Source organism: Notothenia rossii (genome assembly GCF_949606895.1).
Source record: "Notothenia rossii genome assembly, chromosome: 4".
In the NCBI taxonomy this organism is placed as follows: Eukaryota; Metazoa; Chordata; class Actinopteri; order Perciformes; family Nototheniidae; genus Notothenia; species Notothenia rossii.
In genome coordinates this window covers 95,765,518-95,790,840 of record NC_136902.1, presented here as the reverse complement: position 1 = coordinate 95,790,840, position 25,323 = coordinate 95,765,518, and the positions used below count along the sequence as shown (strand labels likewise).

Here is a 25,323-nt window from a genome sequence, read left to right as displayed (position 1 = left end):
TCATTCAGGAACAACATGCGTTTCATTCAGGAACAACATGCGTTTCATTAGGAACAACATGCGTTTCATTCGGGAACAACATGCGTTTCATTCAGGAACAACATGCGTTTCATTCAGGAACAACATGCGTTTCATTCAGGAACCACATGCGTTTCATTAGGAACAACATGCGTTTCATTCAGGAACCACATGCGTTTCATTAGGAACAACATGCGTTTCATTCAGGAACCACATGCGTTTCATTCAGGAACAACATGCGTTTCATTAGGAACAACATGTGTTTCATTAGGAACAACATGCGTTTCATTCAGGAACCACATGCGTTTCATTCAGGAACAACATGCGTTTCATTCAGGAACAACATGTGTTTCATTAGGAACAACATGCGTTTCATTAGGAACAACATGTGTTTCCTTCAGGAACAACATGCGTTTCATTCAGGAACAACATGCGTTTCATTCAGGAACCACATGCGTTTCATTCAGGAACAACATGCGTTTCATTCAGGAACCACATGTGTTTCATTAGGAACAACATGCGTTTCATTAGGAACAACATGCGTTTCATTCAGGAACAACATGTGTTTCATTTGGAACAACATGCGTTTCATTCAGGAACAACATGTGTTTCATTCAGGAACAACATGCGTTTCATTCAGGAACAACATGCGTTTCATTCAGGAACCACATGTGTTTCATTAGGAACAACATGCGTTTCATTCAGGAACAACATGCGTTTCATTCAGGAACAACATGCGTTTCATTCAGGAACAACATGCGTTTCATTAGGAACAACATGCGTTTCATTCGGGAACAACATGCGTTTCATTAGGAACAACATGCGTTTCATGAGGAACAACATGCGTTTCCTTCAGGAACAACATGCGTTTCATTCAGGAACAACATGCGTTTCATTAGGAACAACATGCGTTTCATTCAGGAACAACATGCGTTTCCTTCAGGAACAACATGCGTTTCATTCAGGAACAACATGCGTTTCATTAGGAACAACATGCGTTTCCTTCAGGAACAACATGCGTTTCATTCAGGAACAACATGTGTTTCCTTCAGGAACAACATGCGTTTCATTCGGGAACAACATGCGTTTCATTCAGGAACATCATGCGTTTCATCAGGAACAACATGCGTTTCCTTCAGGAACAACATGCGTTTCATTAGGAACAACATGCGTTTCCTTCAGGAACAACATGCGTTTCCTTCAGGAACAACATGCGTTTCATTCAGGAACAACATGTGTTTCCTTCAGGAACAACATGCGTTTCATTCAGGAACAACATGCGTTTCATCAGGAACAACATGCGTTTCCTTCAGGAACAACATGCGTTTCCTTCAGGAACAACATGCGTTTCATTCAGGAACAACATGCGTTTCCTTCAGGAACAACATGCGTTTCATCAGGAACAACATGCGTTTCATCAGGAACAACATGCGTTTCATCAGGAACAACATGCGTTTCATTAGGAACAACATGCGTTTCATCAGGAACAACATGCGTTTCATCAGGAACAACATGCGTTTCATTAGGAACAACATGCGTTTCATCAGGAACAACATGCGTTTCATTAGGAACAACATGCGTTTCATCAGGAACAACATGCGTTTCATCAGGAACAACATGCGTTTCATTAGGAACAACATGCGTTTCATCAGGAACAACATGCGTTTCATCAGGAACAACATGCGTTTCATCAGGAACAACATGCGTTTCATCAGGAACAACATGCGTTTCATTCAGGAACAACATGCGTTTCCTTCAGGAACAACATGCGTTTCCTTCAGGAACAACATGCGTTTCCTTCAGGAACAACATGCGTTTCATTCAGGAACAACATGCGTTTCCTTCAGGAACAACATGCGTTTCCTTCAGGAACAACATGCGTTTCCTTCAGGAACAACATGCGTTTCATTAGGAACAACATGTGTTTCATTAGGAACATGTGTTTCATTCAGGAACAACATGTGTTTCATTCAGGAACAACATGTGTTTCATTAGGAACAACATGTGTTTCATTAGGAACAACATGTGTTTCATTCAGGAACAACATGTGTTTCATTCAGGAACAACATGCGTTTCATCAGGAACAACATGCGTTTCATCAGGAACAACATGCGTTTCCTTCAGGAACAACATGCGTTTCATTCAGGAACAACATGCGTTTCATTCAGGAACAACATGTGTTTCCTTCAGGAACAACATGCGTTTCATTCAGGAACAACATGCGTTTCATCAGGAACAACATGCGTTTCCTTCAGGAACAACATGCGTTTCCTTCAGGAACAACATGCGTTTCATTCAGGAACAACATGCGTTTCCTTCAGGAACAACATGCGTTTCATCAGGAACAACATGCGTTTCATCAGGAACAACATGCGTTTCATCAGGAACAACATGCGTTTCATTAGGAACAACATGCGTTTCATCAGGAACAACATGCGTTTCATCAGGAACAACATGCGTTTCATTAGGAACAACATGCGTTTCATCAGGAACAACATGCGTTTCATTAGGAACAACATGCGTTTCATCAGGAACAACATGCGTTTCATCAGGAACAACATGCGTTTCATTAGGAACAACATGCGTTTCATCAGGAACAACATGCGTTTCATCAGGAACAACATGCGTTTCATCAGGAACAACATGCGTTTCATTCAGGAACAACATGCGTTTCCTTCAGGAACAACATGCGTTTCCTTCAGGAACAACATGCGTTTCCTTCAGGAACAACATGCGTTTCATCAGGAACAACATGCGTTTCATTCAGGAACAACATGCGTTTCCTTCAGGAACAACATGCGTTTCCTTCAGGAACAACATGCGTTTCCTTCAGGAACAACATGCGTTTCCTTCAGGAACAACATGCGTTTCATTCAGGAACAACATGCGTTTCATTAGGAACAACATGTGTTTCATTAGGAACAACATGTGTTTCATTCAGGAACAACATGTGTTTCATTAGGAACATGTGTTTCATTCAGGAACAACATGTGTTTCATTAGGAACAACATGTGTTTCATTAGGAACAACATGTGTTTCATTCAGGAACAACATGTGTTTCATTCAGGAACAACATGCGTTTCATCAGGAACAACATGCGTTTCATCAGGAACAACATGCGTTTCCTTCAGGAACAACATGCGTTTCATTCAGGAACAACATGCGTTTCATTCAGGAACAACATGCGTTTCCTTCAGGAACAACATGCGTTTCATTCAGGAACAACATGCGTTTCATTCAGGAACAACATGTGTTTCATTCAGGAACAACATGCGTTTCATTCGGGAACAACATGCGTTTCATTCGGGAACAACATGCGTTTCATTAGGGAACAACATGCGTTTCATTCAGGAACAACATGCGTTTCCTTCAGGAACAACATGCGTTTAATTAGGAACAACATGTGTTTCATTAGGAACAACATGTGTTTCATTTGGAACAACATGTGTTTCATTTGGAACAACATGCGTTTCATTTGGAACAACATGCGTTTCCTTCAGGAACAACATGCGTTTCATTCAGGAACAACATGTGTTTCATTAGGAACAACATGTGTTTCATTAGGAACAACATGTGTTTCATTCAGGAACAACATGCGTTTCCTTCAGGAACAACATGCGTTTCCTTCAGGAACAACATGCGTTTCATTAGGAACAACATGTGTTTCATTAGGAACAACATGTGTTTCATTCAGGAACAACATGTGTTTCATTAGGAACAACATGTGTTTCATTAGGAACAACATGTGTTTCATTCAGGAACAACATGTGTTTCATTCAGGAACAACATGCGTTTCATCAGGAACAACATGCGTTTCATCAGGAACAACATGCGTTTCCTTCAGGAACAACATGCGTTTCATTCAGGAACAACATGCGTTTCATTCAGGAACAACATGCGTTTCCTTCAGGAACAACATGCGTTTCATTCAGGAACAACATGCGTTTCATTCAGGAACAACATGTGTTTCATTCAGGAACAACATGCGTTTCATTCGGGAACAACATGCGTTTCATTCGGGAACAACATGCGTTTCATTCAGGAACAACATGCGTTTAATTAGGAACAACATGTGTTTCATTAGGAACAACATGTGTTTCATTTGGAACAACATGTGTTTCATTTGGAACAACATGCGTTTCATTTGGAACAACATGCGTTTCCTTCAGGAACAACATGCGTTTCCTTCAGGAACAACATGCGTTTCATTCAGGAACAACATGCGTTTCATCAGGAACAACATGCGTTTCATTCAGGAACAACATGCGTTTAATTAGGAACAACATGTGTTTCATTAGGAACAACATGTGTTTCATTTGGAACAACATGTGTTTCATTTGGAACAACATGCGTTTCATTTGGAACAACATGCGTTTCCTTCAGGAACAACATGCGTTTCCTTCAGGAACAACATGCGTTTCCTTCAGGAACAACATGTGTTTCATTAGGAACAACATGTGTTTCATTTGGAACAACATGTGTTTCATTAGGAACCACATGTGTTTCATTAGGAACAACATGCGTTTCATTCAGGAACAACATGCGTTTCATTCAGGAACAACATGCGTTTCATTCGGGAACAACATGCGTTTCATTCGGGAACAACATGCGTTTCATTCGGGAACAACATGCGTTTCATTCGGGAACAACATGCGTTTCATTCGGGAACAACATGCGTTTCATTCGGGAACAACATGCGTTTCATTCGGGAACAACATGCGTTTCATTCGGGAACAACATGCGTTTCCTTCGGGAACAACATGCGTTTCATTCGGGAACAACATGCGTTTCATTCGGGAACAACATGCGTTTCATTCGGGAACAACATGCGTTTCCTTAGGAACAACATGCGTTTCATTCAGGAACAACATGCGTTTCCTTAGGAACAACATGCGTTTCATTCAGGAACAACATGCGTTTCCTTCAGGAACAACATGCGTTTCCTTCAGGAACAACATGTGTTTCATTAGGAACAACATGCGTTTCATTCGGGAACAACATGCGTTTCATTCGGGAACAACATGCGTTTCCTTCGGGAACAACATGCGTTTCATTCGGGAACAACATGCGTTTCCTTCAGGAACAACATGCGTTTCCTTCAGGAACAACATGCGTTTCATTCAGGAACAACATGCGTTTCATTCGGGAACAACATGCGTTTCATTCGGGAACAGCATGCGTTTCATTCGGGAACAACATGCGTTTCATTCGGGAACAACATGCGTTTCATTCGAGAACAACATGCGTTTCATTAGGAACAACATGCGTTTCATTAGGAACAACATGCGTTTCATTCAGGAACAACATGCGTTTCATTCAGGAACAACATGCGTTTCATTAGGAACAACATGCGTTTCATTCAGGAACAACATGCGTTTCATTAGGAACAACATGCGTTTCATTCGGGAACAGCATGCGTTTCATTCGGGAACAACATGCGTTTCATTCGAGAACAACATGCGTTTCATTAGGAACAACATGCGTTTCATTAGGAACAACATGCGTTTCATTCAGGAACAACATGCGTTTCCTTCAGGAACAACATGCGTTTCATTAGGAACAACATGTGTTTCATTCAGGAACAACATGCGTTTCATTAGGAACAACATGTGTTTCATTAGGAACAACATGCGTTTCATTCAGGAACAACATGTGTTTCATTAGGAACAACATGCGTTTCATTAGGAACAACATGCGTTTCATTAGGAACAACATGCGTTTCATTCAGGAACAACATGCGTTTCATTCAGGAACAACATGCGTTTCATTCAGGAACAACATGCGTTTCATTAGGAACAACATGTGTTTCATCAGGAACAACATGTGTTTCCTTCAGGAACAACATGCGTTTCATCAGGAACAACATGCGTTTCATCAGGAACAACATGCGTTTCATCAGGAACAACATGCGTTTCATTAGGAACAACATGCGTTTCATCAGGAACAACATGCGTTTCATTAGGAACAACATGTGTTTCATTAGGAACAACATGCGTTTCATCAGGAACAACATGCGTTTCATTAGGAACAACATGCGTTTCCTTAAGGAACAACATGCGTTTCATTAGGAACAACATGCGTTTCATTAAGGAACAACATGCGTTTCATTAGGAACAACATGCGTTTCATTCAGGAACAACATGCGTTTCCTTAGGAACAACATGCGTTTCATTAGGAACAACATGCGTTTCATTAGGAACAACATGCGTTTCATCAGGAACAACATGCGTTTCATCAGGAACAACATGTGTTTCATCAGGAACAACATGCGTTTCATTAGGAACAACATGCGTTTCATCAGGAACAACATGCATTTCATTAGGAACAACATGCGTTTCATTAGGAACAACATGCGTTTCATTAGGAACAACATGCGTTTCATCAGGAACAACATGCATTTCATTAGGAACAACATGTGTTTCATCAGGAACAACATGCATTTCATTAGGAACAACATGCGTTTCATCAGGAACAACATGCGTTTCATTAGGAACAACATGCGTTTCCTTAAGGAACAACATGCGTTTCCTTCAGGAACAACATGCGTTTCATTCAGGAACAACATGCGTTTCATTCAGGAACAACATGCGTTTCCTTCAGGAACAACATGCGTTTCATTCAGGAACAACATGCGTTTAATTAGGAACAACATGCGTTTCATCAGGAACAACATGCGTTTCATTCAGGAACAACATGCGTTTCATTCAGGAACAACATGCGTTTCATCGGGAACAACATGCGTTTCATTCAGGAACAACATGCGTTTCCTTCAGGAACAACATGCGTTTAATTAGGAACAACATGTGTTTCATTAGGAACAACATGTGTTTCATTTGGAACAACATGTGTTTCATTTGGAACAACATGCGTTTCATTTGGAACAACATGCGTTTCCTTCAGGAACAACATGCGTTTCATTCAGGAACAACATGTGTTTCATTAGGAACAACATGTGTTTCATTAGGAACAACATGTGTTTCATTCAGGAACAACATGCGTTTCCTTCAGGAACAACATGCGTTTCCTTCAGGAACAACATGCGTTTCATTAGGAACAACATGTGTTTCATTAGGAACAACATGTGTTTCATTCAGGAACAACATGTGTTTCATTAGGAACAACATGTGTTTCATTAGGAACAACATGTGTTTCATTCAGGAACAACATGTGTTTCATTCAGGAACAACATGCGTTTCATCAGGAACAACATGCGTTTCATCAGGAACAACATGCGTTTCCTTCAGGAACAACATGCGTTTCATTCAGGAACAACATGCGTTTCATTCAGGAACAACATGCGTTTCCTTCAGGAACAACATGCGTTTCATTCAGGAACAACATGCGTTTCATTCAGGAACAACATGTGTTTCATTCGGGAACAACATGCGTTTCATTCGGGAACAACATGCGTTTCATTCGGGAACAACATGCGTTTCATTAGGGAACAACATGCGTTTCATTCAGGAACAACATGCGTTTCCTTCAGGAACAACATGCGTTTAATTAGGAACAACATGTGTTTCATTAGGAACAACATGTGTTTCATTTGGAACAACATGTGTTTCATTTGGAACAACATGCGTTTCATTTGGAACAACATGCGTTTCCTTCAGGAACAACATGCGTTTCCTTCAGGAACAACATGCGTTTCATTCAGGAACAACATGCGTTTCATCAGGAACAACATGCGTTTCCTTCAGGAACAACATGTGTTTCATTAGGAACAACATGTGTTTCATTTGGAACAACATGTGTTTCATTAGGAACCACATGTGTTTCATTAGGAACAACATGCGTTTCATTCAGGAACAACATGCGTTTCATTCAGGAACAACATGCGTTTCATTCAGGAACAACATGCGTTTCATTAGGAACAACATGCGTTTCATTCAGGAACAACATGCGTTTCATTCGGGAACAACATGCGTTTCATTCGGGAACAACATGCGTTTCATTCGGGAACAACATGCGTTTCATTCGGGAACAACATGCGTTTCATTCGGGAACAACATGCGTTTCATTCGGGAACAACATGCGTTTCATTCGGGAACAACATGCGTTTCATTCGGGAACAACATGCGTTTCATTCGGGAACAACATGCGTTTCATTCGGGAACAACATGCGTTTCATTCGGGAACAACATGCGTTTCATTCGGGAACAACATGCGTTTCATTCGGGAACAACATGCGTTTCATTCGGGAACAACATGCGTTTCCTTCGGGAACAACATGCGTTTCATTCGGGAACAACATGCGTTTCATTCGGGAACAACATGCGTTTCATTCGGGAACAACATGCGTTTCCTTAGGAACAACATGCGTTTCATTCAGGAACAACATGCGTTTCCTTAGGAACAACATGCGTTTCATTCAGGAACAACATGCGTTTCCTTCAGGAACAACATGCGTTTCCTTCAGGAACAACATGTGTTTCATTAGGAACAACATGCGTTTCATTCGGGAACAACATGCGTTTCATTCGGGAACAACATGCGTTTCCTTCGGGAACAACATGCGTTTCATTCGGGAACAACATGCGTTTCCTTCAGGAACAACATGCGTTTCCTTCAGGAACAACATGCGTTTCATTCAGGAACAACATGCGTTTCATTCGGGAACAACATGCGTTTCATTCGGGAACAGCATGCGTTTCATTCGGGAACAACATGCGTTTCATTCGAGAACAACATGCGTTTCATTAGGAACAACATGCGTTTCATTAGGAACAACATGCGTTTCATTCAGGAACAACATGCGTTTCATTCAGGAACAACATGCGTTTCATTAGGAACAACATGCGTTTCATTCAGGAACAACATGCGTTTCATTAGGAACAACATGCGTTTCATTCGGGAACAGCATGCGTTTCATTCGGGAACAACATGCGTTTCATTCGAGAACAACATGCGTTTCATTAGGAACAACATGCGTTTCATTAGGAACAACATGCGTTTCATTCAGGAACAACATGCGTTTCCTTCAGGAACAACATGCGTTTCATTAGGAACAACATGTGTTTCATTCAGGAACAACATGCGTTTCATTAGGAACAACATGTGTTTCATTAGGAACAACATGCGTTTCATTCAGGAACAACATGTGTTTCATTTGGAACAACATGCGTTTCATTAGGAACAACATGCGTTTCATTAGGAACAACATGCGTTTCATTCAGGAACAACATGTGTTTCATTAGGAACAACATGCGTTTCATTCAGGAACAACATGCGTTTCATTAGGAACAACATGTGTTTCATCAGGAACAACATGCGTTTCCTTCAGGAACAACATGCGTTTCATTAGGAACAACATGCGTTTCATCAGGAACAACATGCGTTTCATTAGGAACAACATGTGTTTCATTAGGAACAACATGCGTTTCATTAGGAACAACATGCGTTTCATTAGGAACAACATGTGTTTCATTAGGAACAACATGCGTTTCATCAGGAACAACATGTGTTTCATTAGGAACAACATGCGTTTCATTAGGAACAACATGCGTTTCATTAGGAACAACATGCGTTTCATTCAGGAACAACATGTGTTTCATTAGGAACAACATGCGTTTCATTCAGGAACAACATGCGTTTCATTAGGAACAACATGTGTTTCATCAGGAACAACATGCGTTTCCTTCAGGAACAACATGCGTTTCATTAGGAACAACATGCGTTTCATCAGGAACAACATGCGTTTCATTAGGAACAACATGTGTTTCATTAGGAACAACATGCGTTTCATCAGGAACAACATGCGTTTCATTAGGAACAACATGCGTTTCCTTAAGGAACAACATGCGTTTCATTAGGAACAACATGCGTTTCATTAAGGAACAACATGCGTTTCATTAGGAACAACATGCGTTTCATTCAGGAACAACATGCGTTTCCTTAGGAACAACATGCGTTTCATTAGGAACAACATGCGTTTCATTAGGAACAACATGCGTTTCATCAGGAACAACATGCGTTTCATCAGGAACAACATGTGTTTCATCAGGAACAACATGCGTTTCATTAGGAACAACATGTGTTTCATCAGGAACAACATGCGTTTCCTTCAGGAACAACATGCGTTTCATTAGGAACAACATGCGTTTCATCAGGAACAACATGCGTTTCATTAGGAACAACATGCGTTTCATCAGGAACAACATGCGTTTCATTAGGAACAACATGTGTTTCATTAGGAACAACATGCGTTTCATCAGGAACAACATGCGTTTCATTAGGAACAACATGCGTTTCCTTAAGGAACAACATGCGTTTCATTAGGAACAACATGCGTTTCATTAAGGAACAACATGCGTTTCATTAGGAACAACATGCGTTTCATTCAGGAACAACATGCGTTTCCTTAGGAACAACATGCGTTTCATTAGGAACAACATGCGTTTCATTAGGAACAACATGCGTTTCATCAGGAACAACATGCGTTTCATCAGGAACAACATGTGTTTCATCAGGAACAACATGCGTTTCATTAGGAACAACATGCGTTTCATCAGGAACAACATGCATTTCATTAGGAACAACATGCGTTTCATTAGGAACAACATGCGTTTCATTAGGAACAACATGCGTTTCATCAGGAACAACATGCATTTCATTAGGAACAACATGTGTTTCATCAGGAACAACATGCATTTCATTAGGAACAACATGCGTTTCATCAGGAACAACATGCGTTTCATTAGGAACAACATGCGTTTCCTTAAGGAACAACATGCGTTTCATTCAGGAACAACATGCGTTTCCTTCAGGAACAACATGCGTTTCATTCAGGAACAACATGCGTTTCATTCAGGAACAACATGCGTTTCCTTCAGGAACAACATGCGTTTCATTCAGGAACAACATGTGTTTAATTAGGAACAACATGCGTTTCATCAGGAACAACATGCGTTTCATTCAGGAACAACATGCGTTTCATTCAGGAACAACATGCGTTTCATCGGGAACAACATGCGTTTCATTCGGGAACAACATGCGTTTCATCAGGAACAACATGCGTTTCCTTCAGGAACAACATGCGTTTCATTAGGAACAACATGCGTTTCATCAGGAACAACATGCGTTTCATTAGGAACAACATGCGTTTCATCAGGAACAACATGCATTTCATTCAGGAACAACATGCGTTTCATTCGGGAACAACATGCGTTTCATCAGGAACAACATGCGTTTCCTTCAGGAACAACATGCGTTTCATTAGGAACAACATGCGTTTCATTAGGAACAACATGTGTTTCATTCAGGAACAACATGCGTTTCATCAGGAACAACATGCGTTTAATTAGGAACAACATGCGTTTCATTCAGGAACAACATGCGTTTCATCAGGAACAACATGCGTTTCATTCGGGAATAACATGCGTTTCATTCGGGAACAACATGCGTTTCATTTCGGGAACAACATGCGTTTCATTCGGGAACAACATGCGTTTCATTCGGGAACAACATGCGTTTCATTCGGGAACAACATGCGTTTCATTCGGGAACAACATGCGTTTCATTCGGGAACAACATGCGTTTCATTCGGGAACAACATGCGTTTCATTCGGGAACAACATGCGTTTCATTCGGGAACAACATGCGTTTCCTTCGGGAACAACATGTGTTTCCTTCAGGAACAACATGCGTTTCCTTCGGGAACAACATGCGTTTCATTCGGGAACAACATGCGTTTCCTTCAGGAACAACATGCGTTTCATTCAGGAACAACATGCGTTTCATTCAGGAACAACATGCGTTTCCTTCAGGAACAACATGCGTTTCATTAGGAACAACATTCGTTTCATTCAGGAACAACATGCGTTTCATTAGGAACAACATGCGTTTCATTCAGGAACAACATGCGTTTCATTCAGGAACAACATGCGTTTCATTAGGAACAACATGCGTTTCCTTCAGGAACAACATGCGTTTCATTCAGGAACAACATGCGTTTCATCAGGAACAACATGCGTTTCCTTTAGGAACAACATGCGTTTCATTCAGGAACAACATGCGTTTCATCAGGAACCACATGCGTTTCATTCGGGAACAACATGCGTTTCCTTCAGGAACAACATGCGTTTCATTCAGGAACAACATGTGTTTCATTCAGGAACAACATGTGTTTCCTTCAGGAACAACATGCGTTTCCTTCAGGAACAACTTGCGTTTCATTCAGGAACAACATGCGTTTCATTAGGAACAACATGTGTTTCATTCAGGAACAACATGTGTTTCATTCAGGAACAACATGCGTTTCATTCAGGAACAACATGCGTTTCATTAGGAACAACATGCGTTTCATTCAGGAACCACATGCGTTTCATTAGGAACAACATGCGTTTCATTAGGAACAACATGCGTTTCATTAGGAACAACATGCGTTTCCTTCAGGAACAACATGCGTTTCATTCAGGAACAACATGTGTTTCATTCAGGAACAACATGCGTTTCCTTCAGGAACAACATGCGTTTCATTCAGGAACAACATGCGTTTCATTCAGGAACAACATGCGTTTCATTCAGGAACAACATGCGTTTCATTCAGGAGCAACATGTGTTTCATTAGGAACAACATGCGTTTCATTCAGGAACAACATGCGTTTCCTTCAGGAACAACATGCGTTTCCTTCAGGAACAACATGCGTTTCATTCAGGAACAACATGCGTTTCATTCAGGAACAACATGCGTTTCATTAGGAACAACATGCGTTTCATTCAGGAACAACATGCGTTTCATTCAGGAACAACATGCGTTTCATTAGGAACAACATGCGTTTCATTCAGGAACAACATGCGTTTCATTCAGGAACAACATGCGTTTCATTCAGGAACAACATGCGTTTCATTAGGAACAACATGCGTTTCATTCAGGAACAACATGCGTTTCATTAGGAACAACATGCGTTTCATTCAGGAACAACATGCGTTTCCTTCAGGAACAACATGCGTTTCCTTCAGGAACAACATGCGTTTCCTTCAGGAACAACATGCGTTTCATTAGGAACAACATGCGTTTCATTCAGGAACAACATGCGTTTCATTAGGAACAACATGCGTTTCATTCAGGAACAACATGTGTTTCATTCAGGAACAACATGTGTTTCCTTCAGGAACAACATGTGTTTCATTCAGGAACAACATGTGTTTCATTCAGGAACAACATGTGTTTCATTCAGGAACAACATTCGTTTCATTCAGGAACAACATGCGTTTCATTCAGGAACAACATGCGTTTCATTAGGAACAACATGTGTTTCCTTCAGGAACAACATGTGTTTCATTCAGGAACAACATGTGTTTCATTCAGGAACAACATTCGTTTCATTCAGGAACAACATGCGTTTCATTCAGGAACAACATGCGTTTCATTAGGAACAACATGTGTTTCCTTCAGGAACAACATGCGTTTCCTTCAGGAACAACATGCGTTTCATTAGGAACAACATGCGTTTCATTAGGAACAACATGCGTTTCATTCAGGAACAACATGTGTTTCATTCAGGAACAACATTCGTTTCATTCAGGAACAACATGCGTTTCATTCAGGAACAACATGCGTTTCATTCAGGAACAACATGTGTTTCATTCAGGAACAACATGTGTTTCATTCAGGAACAACATGTGTTTCATTCAGGAACAACATTCGTTTCATTCAGGAACAACATGCGTTTCATTCAGGAACAACATGCGTTTCATTAGGAACAACATGCGTTTCATTCAGGAACAACATGCGTTTCATTAGGAACAACATGCGTTTCATTCAGGAACAACATGCGTTTCATTCAGGAACAACATGTGTTTCCTTCAGGAACAACATGCGTTTCCTTCAGGAACAACATGCGTTTCCTTCAGGAACAACATGCGTTTCATTAGGAAGAACATGTGTTTCCTTCAGGAACAACATGCGTTTCATTAGGAACAACATGCGTTTCCTTCAGGAACAACATGCGTTTCATTAGGAAGAACATGTGTTTCCTTCAGGAACAACATGCGTTTCATTCAGGAACAACATGCGTTTCATTCAGGAACAACATGTGTTTCCTTCAGGAACAACATACGTTTCCTTCAGGAACAACATGCGTTTCCTTCAGGAACAACATGCGTTTCATTCAGGAACAACATGTGTTTCATTAGGAACAACATGTGTTTCATTCAGGAACAACATGCGTTTCATTCAGGAACAACATGCGTTTCATTCAGGAACAACATACGTTTCCTTCAGGAACAACATGCGTTTCATTCAGGAACAACATGTGTTTCCTTCAGGAACAACATGCGTTTCATTCAGGAACAACATGCGTTCCATTCGGGAACAAAGTGAATTTTGTGTGTGGAGTTGTCTTCCTGGCTGTAATGCGTGTTGTGTTCATCAGGAATAACCATCATGGGAATCACAGGCAGGTTCTGCTGGACGCTCCCGTTCAGCTCTCTCAAATCTCTGCAGACAGCGGTAAGAAAACAATTACTATTCTAAACTCAGTTTTTGATGTTAACCCTGTCTCACGGTGTTTGATGTTAACCCTGTCTCACGGTGTTTGATGTTAACCCTGTCTCACGGTGTTTGATGTTAACCCTGTCTCACGGTGTTTGATGTTAACCCTGTCTCACGGTGTTTGATGTTAACCCTGTCTCACGGTGTTTGATGTTAACCCTGTCTCACGGTGTTTGATGTTAACCCTGTCTCACGGTGTTTGATGTTAACCCTGTCTCACGGTGTTCGATGTTAACCCTGTCTCACGGTGTTTGATGTTAACCCTGTCTCACGGTGTTTGATGTTAACCCTGTCTCACGGTGTTTGATGTTAACCCTGTCTCACGGTGTTTGATGTTAACCCTGTCTCACGGTGTTCGATGTTAACCCTGTCTCACGGTGTTTGATGTTAACCCTGTCTCACGGTGTTTGATGTTAACCCTGTCTCACGGTGTTTGATGTTAACCCTGTCTCACAGTGTTTGATGTTAACCCTGTCTCACAGTGTTTGATGTTAACCCTGTCTCACGGTGTTTGATGTTAACCCTGTCTCACGGTGTTTGATGTTAACCCTGTCTCACAGTGTTTGATGTTAACCCTGTCTCACGGTGTTTGATGTTAACCCTGTCTCACGGTGTTTGATGTTAACCCTGTCTCACGGTGTTTGATGTTAACCCTGTCTCACGGTGTTTGATGTTAACCCTGTCTCACGGTGTCTGATGTTAACCCTGTCTCACGGTGTTTGATGTTAACCCTGTCTCACGGTGTTTGATGTTAACCCTGTCTCACGGTGTTTGATGTTAACCCTGTCTCACGGTGTCTGATGTTAACCCTGTCTCTTGTGCTCAGTGTGTGCAGCAGAGGACGTGCAGGGCATCTGGATGATGAAGCGCGGCCAGAACACAGTAGGTCACCTCCCTTCCCTCCATTTAAACTCCTGTTTAAACAACAGCTGATCTGTAAGAGTTGATCATGTGACTTCCTGTCTGCAGACGGTCAACGCTAAGAAGCTGGAGAAGGCCGAGGCGAAGCTGAAGGCTAAACTCGATCGCCGCACCGAGAGGGACGTCCTGAGACCCACCGCTCCAATGTGAGTACTCCCTTGTCCTCACCTGTCCTCACCTGTATTCACCTGTCCTCTAAGTACTCAACTGTATTCACCTGTCCTCTAAGTACTCACCTGTACTCATCTGTACTCACCTGTCCTCACCTGTCCTCTGAGTACTCACCTGTCCTCACCTGTACTCATCTGTACTCACCTGTCCTCACCTGTCCTCTGAGTACTCACCTGTTCTCACCTGTCCTCTGAGTACTCACCTGTTCTCACCTGTCCTCTGAGTACTCACCTGTTCTCACCTGTCCTCTGAGTACTCACCTGTCCTCACCTGTCCTCTGAGTACTCACCTGTTCTCACCTGTCCTCTGAGTACTTACCTGTCCTCACCTGTCCTCTGAGTACTCACCTGTTCTCACCTGTCCTCTGAATACTCACCTGTTCTCCCCTGTCCTCTGCAGGGTTCGTACGGGTGCTTGAAATCCTTGAAAATGCTTGAAATTTGACGTGGTGTTTTCAAGGTTGGGAAAGTGCTTGAATTTTGGGAATGGTGCTTGAATTTGGGATAAAGTGCTTGAAAATGTAAATGCTTTACTTCGCTTTTTAGATTAAAATAAAATAAAGAAGTCGGAGCCAGCTTAGTTGCTTCGCTTTTACATAAAACAGCTCCGCTCCGGCCTTCCCGCGCTATGCGCGCGACCTGCAAGTGTTTTTGTTAGGTGTGTGACCTGGGCATTCTGATAAGTGATAGATGACAGTATGCCAGGAGTTTGCAGTTTCAACGAGCGTTGGCTAGCAGAAGACAAATACAAGCCATGGATAAGACGAGGGTCAAGCCCACGAGTAGCCTCCTGCAAAGTTTGCAAAAAATAACGATGGGAGAGTCGGCGCTGACGAGCCACATGAAAGGTACGCCGTAGTAGAGCATTTTAGATTAGGCTAACGTTGCATGTTACGTTTGTTTAAGCTAACGTTAGCAAGCTGAATGAGGGATAATAATTGCAGGGGACAATCATTTCAGAGGAGCGTACCTATGTTATGTGCGTTACAGTCGCCATCCTGTGGTGTTCAGAGGATGAAGCGCTCACTTATAGTCACAAAATATAATTTATTGATTCGACACAGAGCGATTTTAAAAGCAATGTATTTCTACTGGTAGTATGTTTCGTGCCTAAACCAAATGTGACTTGCTTTATCGAAATCTGTCACGTTGACCCGAAGACACATTTTAGTTTGTATTACTGGTCTGGGGGAAGCTCGCAAGTGTGTGTGTGTTTGTGTATTTTTGCATTTGTGTGTATTGTGTTTGTGTACCGGGGAAACACTCACAAGAAGGCTGTTGTTACGCTTGCTGTGACGTTAAATTACTCCGTTCTCCGCTTGTAATTATGCCGAAGCTTCAAAGTTGTATTTATCATCTGAATTTGCCGAAACAAGTTTAATATTCTTTTGATCGCACAGGGATGAAACGTATACCAATAGAATCTGTGGACTCTCAGTTTTTCATATGATATACGGGGCTCGACATTATAAATGGCCCGCTGTCCCGGAAGCACTATTTAGACACCCCGGCCAGCATAACGTAATTTCAATTTTCCCGCTCGGGCCACTAAAAAAAATATTGCTTAAAAAAAAAAATGGTCCTGTGGTATTGGTATTCTGACAAGCAATTTAGTTAAATTGTTTCGTTTTGTTAACACTACAACATAGCGTTTCGTGAGGCGGTGGTCGTTGTTGGGAGAAAAGCAAACAGCTGTTTGCTGCGCAGCGCGCTCCTTCACTACAGACTGTCGCTATCAATATCTATCTATCTATCTATCTATCTATCTATCTATCTATCTATCTATCTATCTATCAATATCTATCTATCTATCTATCTATCTATCTATCTTTATATCTCTTTCTGTCTCTCCCTCTCTCTCAATCTATCTCTCAATCTATAAGGAACTGCAGGAGACAAAGGGTGTTGCTATAGCAACACGTCATGTTTATGTTTACACCATAGGTTTACACCTATGGTTTACACGCGAAATCAATAGCGTGAAAAGGGGTGGGGTCAATATGACCCGCTGGCGGAAATAGGTATAAATGGCAATTTTTTGGGCGATTTCTTCAATCTGACTTCATATTGAAATTTTTGAACAACAGAGGGTGCTACATAACACACTTTCAGGAAAAGTCACGGACTGGGAGACTTTAATATTTTATTGAAAAAAAGTTATATACAATAAAAAAAAAACAGCTGTGGGTGAAATTGACCCGATGGCGGGGCTAGTGTTAATCCCATGTAACTGTAGAATGAACACAGTCTTCCTTTGAAGATGTATAAGTCAGGTGTCTTGAGTTCAAAATTACCTATAAATCATTGAAACACATTTGTAAATATTATTTTCCACTTGTTACCATGTAAGTCTATTTTCATGCAGCTCTGCGTGATTCTGTGGCTACAATTCAGGCTAATACGCTACCAGAGGTGGAATAAGTACTCAGATATTGTACTTGAGTAAAAGTACAAGTACTCAGATCTTGTAGTGAAAGTAGAAGTACTCAGATCTTGTTCTTGAGTAAAAGTAAAAGTACTCATATATTGTACTTGAGTAAAAGTACAAGTACTCAGATCTTGTAGTGAAAGTAGAAGTACTCAGATCTTGTACTTGAGTAAAAGTACAAGTACTCAGATCTTGTAGTGAAAGTAGAAGTACTCAGATCTTGTACTTGAGTAAAAGTACAAGTACTCAGATCTTGTAGTGAAAGTAGAAGTACTCAGATCTTGTACTTGAGTAAAAGTAGAAGTACTCAGGTCTTGTACTTGAGTAAAAGTAGAAGTACTCAGATCTTGTACTTGAGTAAAAGTAGAAGTACTCAGATCTTGTACTTGAGTAAAAGTAGAAGTACTCAGGTCTTGTACTTGAGTAAAAGTAGAAGTACTCAGATCTTGTACTTGAGTAAAAGTAGAAGTACTCAGATCTTGTACTTGAGTAAAAGTAGAAGTACTCAGATCTTGTACTTGAGTAAAAGTAGAAGTACTCAGGTCTTGTACTTGAGTAAAAGTAGAAGTACTCAGATCTTGTACTTGAGTAAAAGTAGAAGTACTCAGGTCTTGTACTCGAGTAAAAGTAGAAGTACTCAGATCTTGTACTTGAGTAAAAGTAGAAGTACCAGAGTGTAGGAATACTCTGTTACAGTAAAAGTCCTGCATTCAAAATGTTCCTCAAGTGAAAGTAGAAAAGTATTCTCATCAAAATATAGTGAAAGACAGTAAAAGTAGTCATTGTGCAGATTGGTCCATTTCAGAATAATAGATATGATATGTTTTATAATGATTGATCATGAAAGTGTTCTCAAAGCTGGTAAAGGTGCAGCTAGTTTGAATGACTTTGTATACTGCAGGGTAGCTGGTGGATTTACTCCAGGTGGAACTAAAGTCTGATTTAACACTTGATTAGATTTCACATCATTCATCCACATCTGAGAAGTAACTAAAGAGATTAAATACATGTAGTGAGTAGAAGTACACCATGTACCTCTGAACTGTGTTTACTGCCAACCTAAAAGTACCTAAAAAATAGTAATCAATAATGTATTGAAAAGTTATCTGGCTGATTGTTTTGTATTGGCTCAGCCAGGTTCTATGGGAGGCCCAGTCTACGTACAGATGGGTCACTCATTTTGAAATATTAAACTTAGTTTTCTTTTCTTTAATTTTTCATCCTCATATAGAAGGCTATCACGAAACACACATGTGGTTGTTTATAGCATAAAGATAATCTGATTTAATGGGAGGTAGGGAAATAATCATTTGAGTATGTGTATATAAATATCTAATTTACAACAGCTGTAAGATGCTTGAAAAGCTGGAGAATGCGCCTTGAAAGTGCTTGAAAAGTGCTTGAATTTGACTTTGGAAAAAGGTGTAAGAATCCTGCCTCTGAGTACTCGCCTGTACTCACCTGTTCTCACCTTTACACATCTGTACTCACCTGTCCTCTCAGTACTCACCTGTCCTCTCAGTACTCACCTGTCCTCTCAGTACTCACTGGTCCTCTCAGTACTCACCTGTTCTCACCTGTACTCACATTTACACATCTGTACTCACCTGTTCTCACCTGTCCTCTGAGTACTCGCCTGTTCTCACCTGTCTTTTCAGTACTTACCTGTACTCACCTGTTCTCACCTGTCCTCTCAGTACTCACTGGTCCTCTCAGTACTCACCTGTTCTCACCTGTACTCACCTGTTCTCACCTGTACTCACCTGTTCTCACCTGTACTCACATTTACACATCTGTACTCACCTGTTCTCACCTGTCCTCTGAGTACTCGCCTGTTCTCACCTGTCTTTTCAGTACTTACCTGTACTCACCTGTTCTCACCTGTCCTCTCAGTACTCACTGGTCCTCTCAGTACTCACTGGTCCTCTCAGTACTCACCTGTCCTCTCAGTACTCACCTGTCCTCTGAGTACTCACCTGTCCTCTCAGTACTCACCTGTACTCACCTGTTCTCACCTGTCCTCTCAGTACTCACTGATCCTCTCAGTACTCACCTGTCCTCTGAGTACTCACCTGTCCTCTCAGTACTCACCTGTACTCACCTGTTCTCACCTGTGCTCACCTGTTCTCACCTGTCCTCTCAGTACTCACTGGTCCTCTCAGTACTCACTGATCCTCTCAGTACTCACCTGTCCTCTCAGTACTCACCGGTCCTCTCAGTACTCACCTGTCCTCTCAGTACTCACCTGTGCTCACCTGTTCTCACCTGTCCTCTCAGTACTCACTGGTCCTCTCAGTACTCACCTGTCCTCTCAGTACTCACCTGTCCTCTCAGTACTCACCTGTCCTCTCAGTACTCACCTGTCCTCTCAGTACTCACCTGTGCTCTCAGTACTCACCGGTCCTCTCAGTACTCACCTGTCCTCTCAGTACTCACCTGTGCTCTCAGTACTCACCTGTGCTCTCAGTACTCACCTGTGCTCTCAGTACTCATCTGTCCTCTCAATACTCACCTGTCCTCTCAGTACTCACCTGTCCTCTCAATACTCACCTGTCCTCTCAGTACTCACCTGTCCTCTCAGTACTCACCTGTCCTCTCAGTACTCACCTGTCCTCTCAGTACTCACCTGTCCTCTCAGTACTCACCTGTCCTCTCAGTACTCACCTGTCCTCCTGTCTTGTCTCTCAGAGTCCTGGAGGAGGCGTCGGCCAGTCAGGCGAGCAATAAGAAAGACACCCGAATCGACCTATCAGGGAAGAACAAGAGCTACGACATCCGCATCGAGAACTTTGATGTTTCCTTCGGAGAAAGGTGAGTCTATGGCAGCAGAACTAGCAGCTGGTCCCAGGTCAGTCTGAACCAGCCCTCACAATAAGAGGAGAGTCTTCAGTCTATAACAGCAGAACTAGCAGCTGGTCCCAGGTCAGTCTGAACCAGCCCTCACTATAAGAGGAGAGTATTCAGTCTATAACAGCAGAACTAGCAGCTGGTCCCAGGTCAGTCTGAAGCAGCCCTCACAATAAGAGGAGAGTCTTCAGTCTATAACAGCAGAACTAGCAGCTGGTCCCAGGTCAGTCTGAATCAGTCCTCACTGTAAGAGGAGAGTCTTCAGTCTATAGCAGCAGAACTAGCAGCTGGTCCCAGGTCAGTCTGAATCAGTCCTCACTGTAAGAGGAGAGTCTTCAGTCTATAGCAGCAGAACTAGGAGCTGGTCCCAGGTCAGTCTGAAGCAGCCCTCACAATAAGAGGAGTCTTCAGTCTATAACAGCAGAACTAGCAGCTGGTCCCAGGTCAGTCTGAATCAGTCCTCACTGTAAGAGGAGAGTCTTCAGTCTATAGCAGCAGAACTAGCAGCTGGTCCCAGGTCAGTCTGAACCAGCCCTCACTATAAGAGGAGAGTCTTCAGTCTATAGCAGCAGAACTAGCAGCTGGTCCCAGGTCAGTCTGAACCAGCCCTCACTGTAAGAGGAGAGTCTTCAGTCTATAGCAGCAGAACTAGGAGCTGGTCCCAGGTCAGTCTGAACCAGCCCTCACAATAAGAGGAGAGTCTTCAGTCTATAACAGCAGAACTAGCAGCTGGTCCCAGGTCAGTCTGAACCAGCCCTCACTGTAAGAGGAGAGTATTCCGTCTATAGCAGCAGAACTAGCAGCTGGTCCCAGGTCAGTCTGAACCAGCCCTCACTATAAGAGGAGAGTCTTCAGTCTATAACAGCAGAACTAGCAGCTGGTCCCAGGTCAGTCTGAACCAGCCCTCACTGTAAGAGGAGAGTCTTCAGTCTATAGCAGCAGAACTAGCAGCTGGTCCCAGGTCAGTCTGAACCAGCCCTCACAATAAGAGGAGAGTCTTCAGTCTATAGCAGCAGAACTAGCAGCTGGTCCCAGGTCAGTCTGAACCAGCCCTCACTGTAAGAGGAGAGTCTTCAGTCTATAGCAGCAGAACTAGCAGCTGGTCCCAGGTCAGTCTGAACCAGCCCTCACTGTAAGAGGAGAGTCTTCAGTCTATAGCAGCAGAACTAGCAGCTGGTCCCAGGTCAGTCTGAACCAGCCCTCACTGTAAGAGGAGAGTATTCAGTCTATAGCAGCAGAACTAGGAGCTGGTCCCAGGTCAGTCTGAACCAGCCCTCACTATAAGAGGAGAGTATTCAGTCTATAGCAGCAGAACTAGCAGCTGGTCCCAGGTCAGTCTGAACCAGCCCTCACTGTAAGAGGAGAGTCTTCAGTCTATAGCAGCAGAACTAGCAGCTGGTCCCAGGTCAGTCTGAACCAGCCCTCACTGTAAGAGGAGAGTCTTCAGTCTATAGCAGCAGAACTAGGAGCTGGTCCCAGGTCAGTCTGAACCAGCCCTCACTATAAGAGGAGAGTATTCAGTCTATAGCAGCAGAACTAGCAGCTGGTCCCAGGTCAGTCTGAACCAGCCCTCACTGTAAGAGGAGAGTCTTCAGTCTATAGCAGCAGAACTAGCAGCTGGTCCCAGGTCAGTCTGAACCAGCCCTCACTATAAGAGGAGAGTCTTCAGTCTATAGCAGCAGAACTAGGAGCTGGTCCCAGGTCAGTCTGAACCAGCCCTCACTATAAGAGGAGAGTCTTCAGTCTATAGCAGCAGAACTAGGAGCTGGTCCCAGGTCAGTCTGAACCAGCCCTCACTGTAAGAGGAGAGTCTTCAGTCTATAGCAGCTGGTCCCAGGTCAGTCTGAATGACTATAATCTCTGTGCAGGTGTTTGCTGCAGGGGGCGGAGATCTCTCTGTCTTCGGGCCGGCGCTACGGTCTGATTGGTCGTAACGGTTTGGGGAAGACGACCCTCCTGAAGATGTTGGCGAGTCGCAGCCTGCGGGTCCCGCCTCACATCACCATCCTGCACGTGGAACAGGAAGTGGCCGGAGACGAGACCGGAGCTCTGCAGAGCGTCCTGGAGAGCGACTCCGTGAGGGAGGGGCTGCTGGCGGAGGAGAGGAACCTCAACGCGCGCATCGCCACCGGAGCGTAAGAAACATCACAACCACACATACATTATCTCAGTCATCATAAACTGCATCAAATATGTAACAATAACATGTGATGAACACGCATCGCAGGTACTATGGTACGTCTCTATCAACTAACGATAACTTATTCTATTATCTATCTTCAAATATCATATTTACATATTATATACAAGTAAAAAGGCATCACTTTATTAATCCCCAGGGTGAGATGAAGTTCTAATGTGTGTATATAAAGTTATAGTTATATAAATATGATGTTGCACATCGCGGGATCACACACTTCGGCAGAAGGGACAAATAATGTGTTTTTATTTCATAGTGAAAAAACTAGATCAAAGTTTCTCTATATTTTTAGTTCATTTGTTTTCATGGAGAATCTTGAAGCCCCACCAAAGTGTTTATTTTGTCTTTGTGTTGTTGTTTTTAATATGTTGTTGTTCTCTATAACCCCAGTATTGACGGGAATGAGAGCGTCCGGCTGACGGAGATCTACGCCAAGCTGGAGGAGATCGAGGCGGACAAAGCCCCGGCCCGGTGAGGAGGCTGCTGTTGCTGCTGTTGTTGTTGTTGTTGTTGTTGTTGTTGTTACCTTCATGTCACCCATTGGGTCTGACTGGTGATGTGTCTGTGATTGACATCTGTCTCGTCCAATCAGAGCGTCCGTCATCCTGGCCGGACTCGGGTTTTCTTCCAAAATGCAACAGCAGACCACCAAGTGAGCACACACACACACACACACACACACACACACACACACACCCCCCCCCATATCAACATATTGGTTTTATAATAATGTGTGTGTGTGCAGGGAGTTCTCAGGAGGATGGAGGATGAGGCTGGCGTTGGCCAGAGCTCTGTTCGCTAAGTGAGTGTTTCTGTTTCTCTACGAGCTATGATTCAGACGTGTGTGTTAACCCTTCACCGTGTGTGTGTTAACTAGGCCTGTCGCGATAATCGATAAATTGACTTATCGTACGATAAATAAAAATGGACTCGATAACTTTTCTGAGCTCGATAAATTGCCGTTTACATGCGTGTTTGTTTACATAAGGATGTGACCAGCATTTTAGCTAGGAGCGCTGTGGCTGCCAGACGAGCTGTGGCGGCCGGCCATGCGCGCTGTGAGGGGCGGGGCTGACACACAGCCAGGTCAGGACACTCCGCGTGCACGTGCAGCAGCGGAGCAGCCAAATTAATAATAGAGCGACAAGCGGGAGACAACGTGTGACTTACTCGCGGGGAATTTAAAATGAAATGGAATTGGTTACAAAACCTACACATCTCGATTCTCCGGTGTGGCAGTATTTTGGATTCAAACCAAATCAACGAGGCGAACCTACGGACTTGAATGAGCCGGGCGGTGTGTCGCATTTCTTTAAAAAAGGTAGCGACAAAAGCAGGCAATACCACGCATTTTAAACTACACCTAAAACACAACCACCCCATTCCGTTTTCCCAGCTGGGAGCAAACACGGCAGCTGGAGATGGAGAGCCCCCACCTTCCCGACAGTTTACAATCAAAGATGCATTTGCCCGACAATGCAAACATGTTGCTGTTCCTTTCTCGAAAACTTAGAAAAACAGATTTGGATATGGCCTGTTGAGGCATCTGGGTCTTTGACAGTGGACTGTACACTTGACTGTTGTTTTAAGGAGGGTTTTTTGATTGTGAGACAATGTGTGCTCATATTGATTTATTTATATATTTATATATATATATATATATATATATCTATATAGAGATGGGTAGATAGATGGATTGAGAGCTCTGTTTTCCAGCCTGAGTCTATTTAATTTATTGTTTTGGTTGTGTGTGATTTTCTTTTTATTTATTATATATCATTTATATATTTTAATATTATTTCACATTTCATTTGCAATGTTGAATGTTCAATAAAAAGTTCTGTTTGAAAGGATGTACTAGAATCATTATGATATATTATCATTATGTCAGTGGTCTAAAATGGTCTTACAATGGTGCCGACAATATTATCGTTTATCGCAATAATTTCCAGGAACATTTATCGTCCAACAAAATTATTTATCGTGACAGGCCTAGTGTTAACCCTTCACCGTGTGTTAACCCTTCACCGTGTGTTAACCCTTCACTGTGTGTGTTAACTCTTTATTGTGTGTGTTAACTCTTTATTGTGTGTGTTTCAGGCCGGACCTGCTGCTGCTGGATGGTGAGTCCGAGAGAGAGAGAGAGAGAGAGAGAGAGAGAGTTTTAAACATCACTTTAAATGGAAGATCCCCATAGGCCCCGCCCACTCGATCGGATCAGCCCCAAAATGGTCGATCGGAGCAT

General features: G+C 42.5%; 2 protein-coding genes across 2 annotated transcripts in view; both read left to right on the top strand.

Moving 5' to 3' along the window:
- The window catches only part of LOC307037576 (dual specificity protein phosphatase 14), a 91,060-nt gene that overhangs the window by 25,349 nt on the left and 40,388 nt on the right, over positions 1–25,323 (top strand). The gene's annotated exons all lie outside the window — the stretch shown is intronic.
- abcf3 (ATP-binding cassette, sub-family F (GCN20), member 3) overlaps positions 1–25,323 on the top strand; it is a 50,205-nt gene that overhangs the window by 2,473 nt on the left and 22,409 nt on the right. Inside the window, exons 3-11 of the mRNA XM_079678552.1 lie at positions 14,394–14,470; positions 15,339–15,394; positions 15,482–15,579; positions 20,720–20,842; positions 22,747–23,013; positions 23,469–23,549; positions 23,671–23,730; positions 23,824–23,880; positions 25,179–25,201. Of these exons, the coding sequence (XP_079534678.1) occupies positions 14,394–14,470; positions 15,339–15,394; positions 15,482–15,579; positions 20,720–20,842; positions 22,747–23,013; positions 23,469–23,549; positions 23,671–23,730; positions 23,824–23,880; positions 25,179–25,201 (842 nt within the window). The remainder of the gene's footprint in view (positions 1–14,393; positions 14,471–15,338; positions 15,395–15,481; positions 15,580–20,719; positions 20,843–22,746; positions 23,014–23,468; positions 23,550–23,670; positions 23,731–23,823; positions 23,881–25,178; positions 25,202–25,323) is intronic.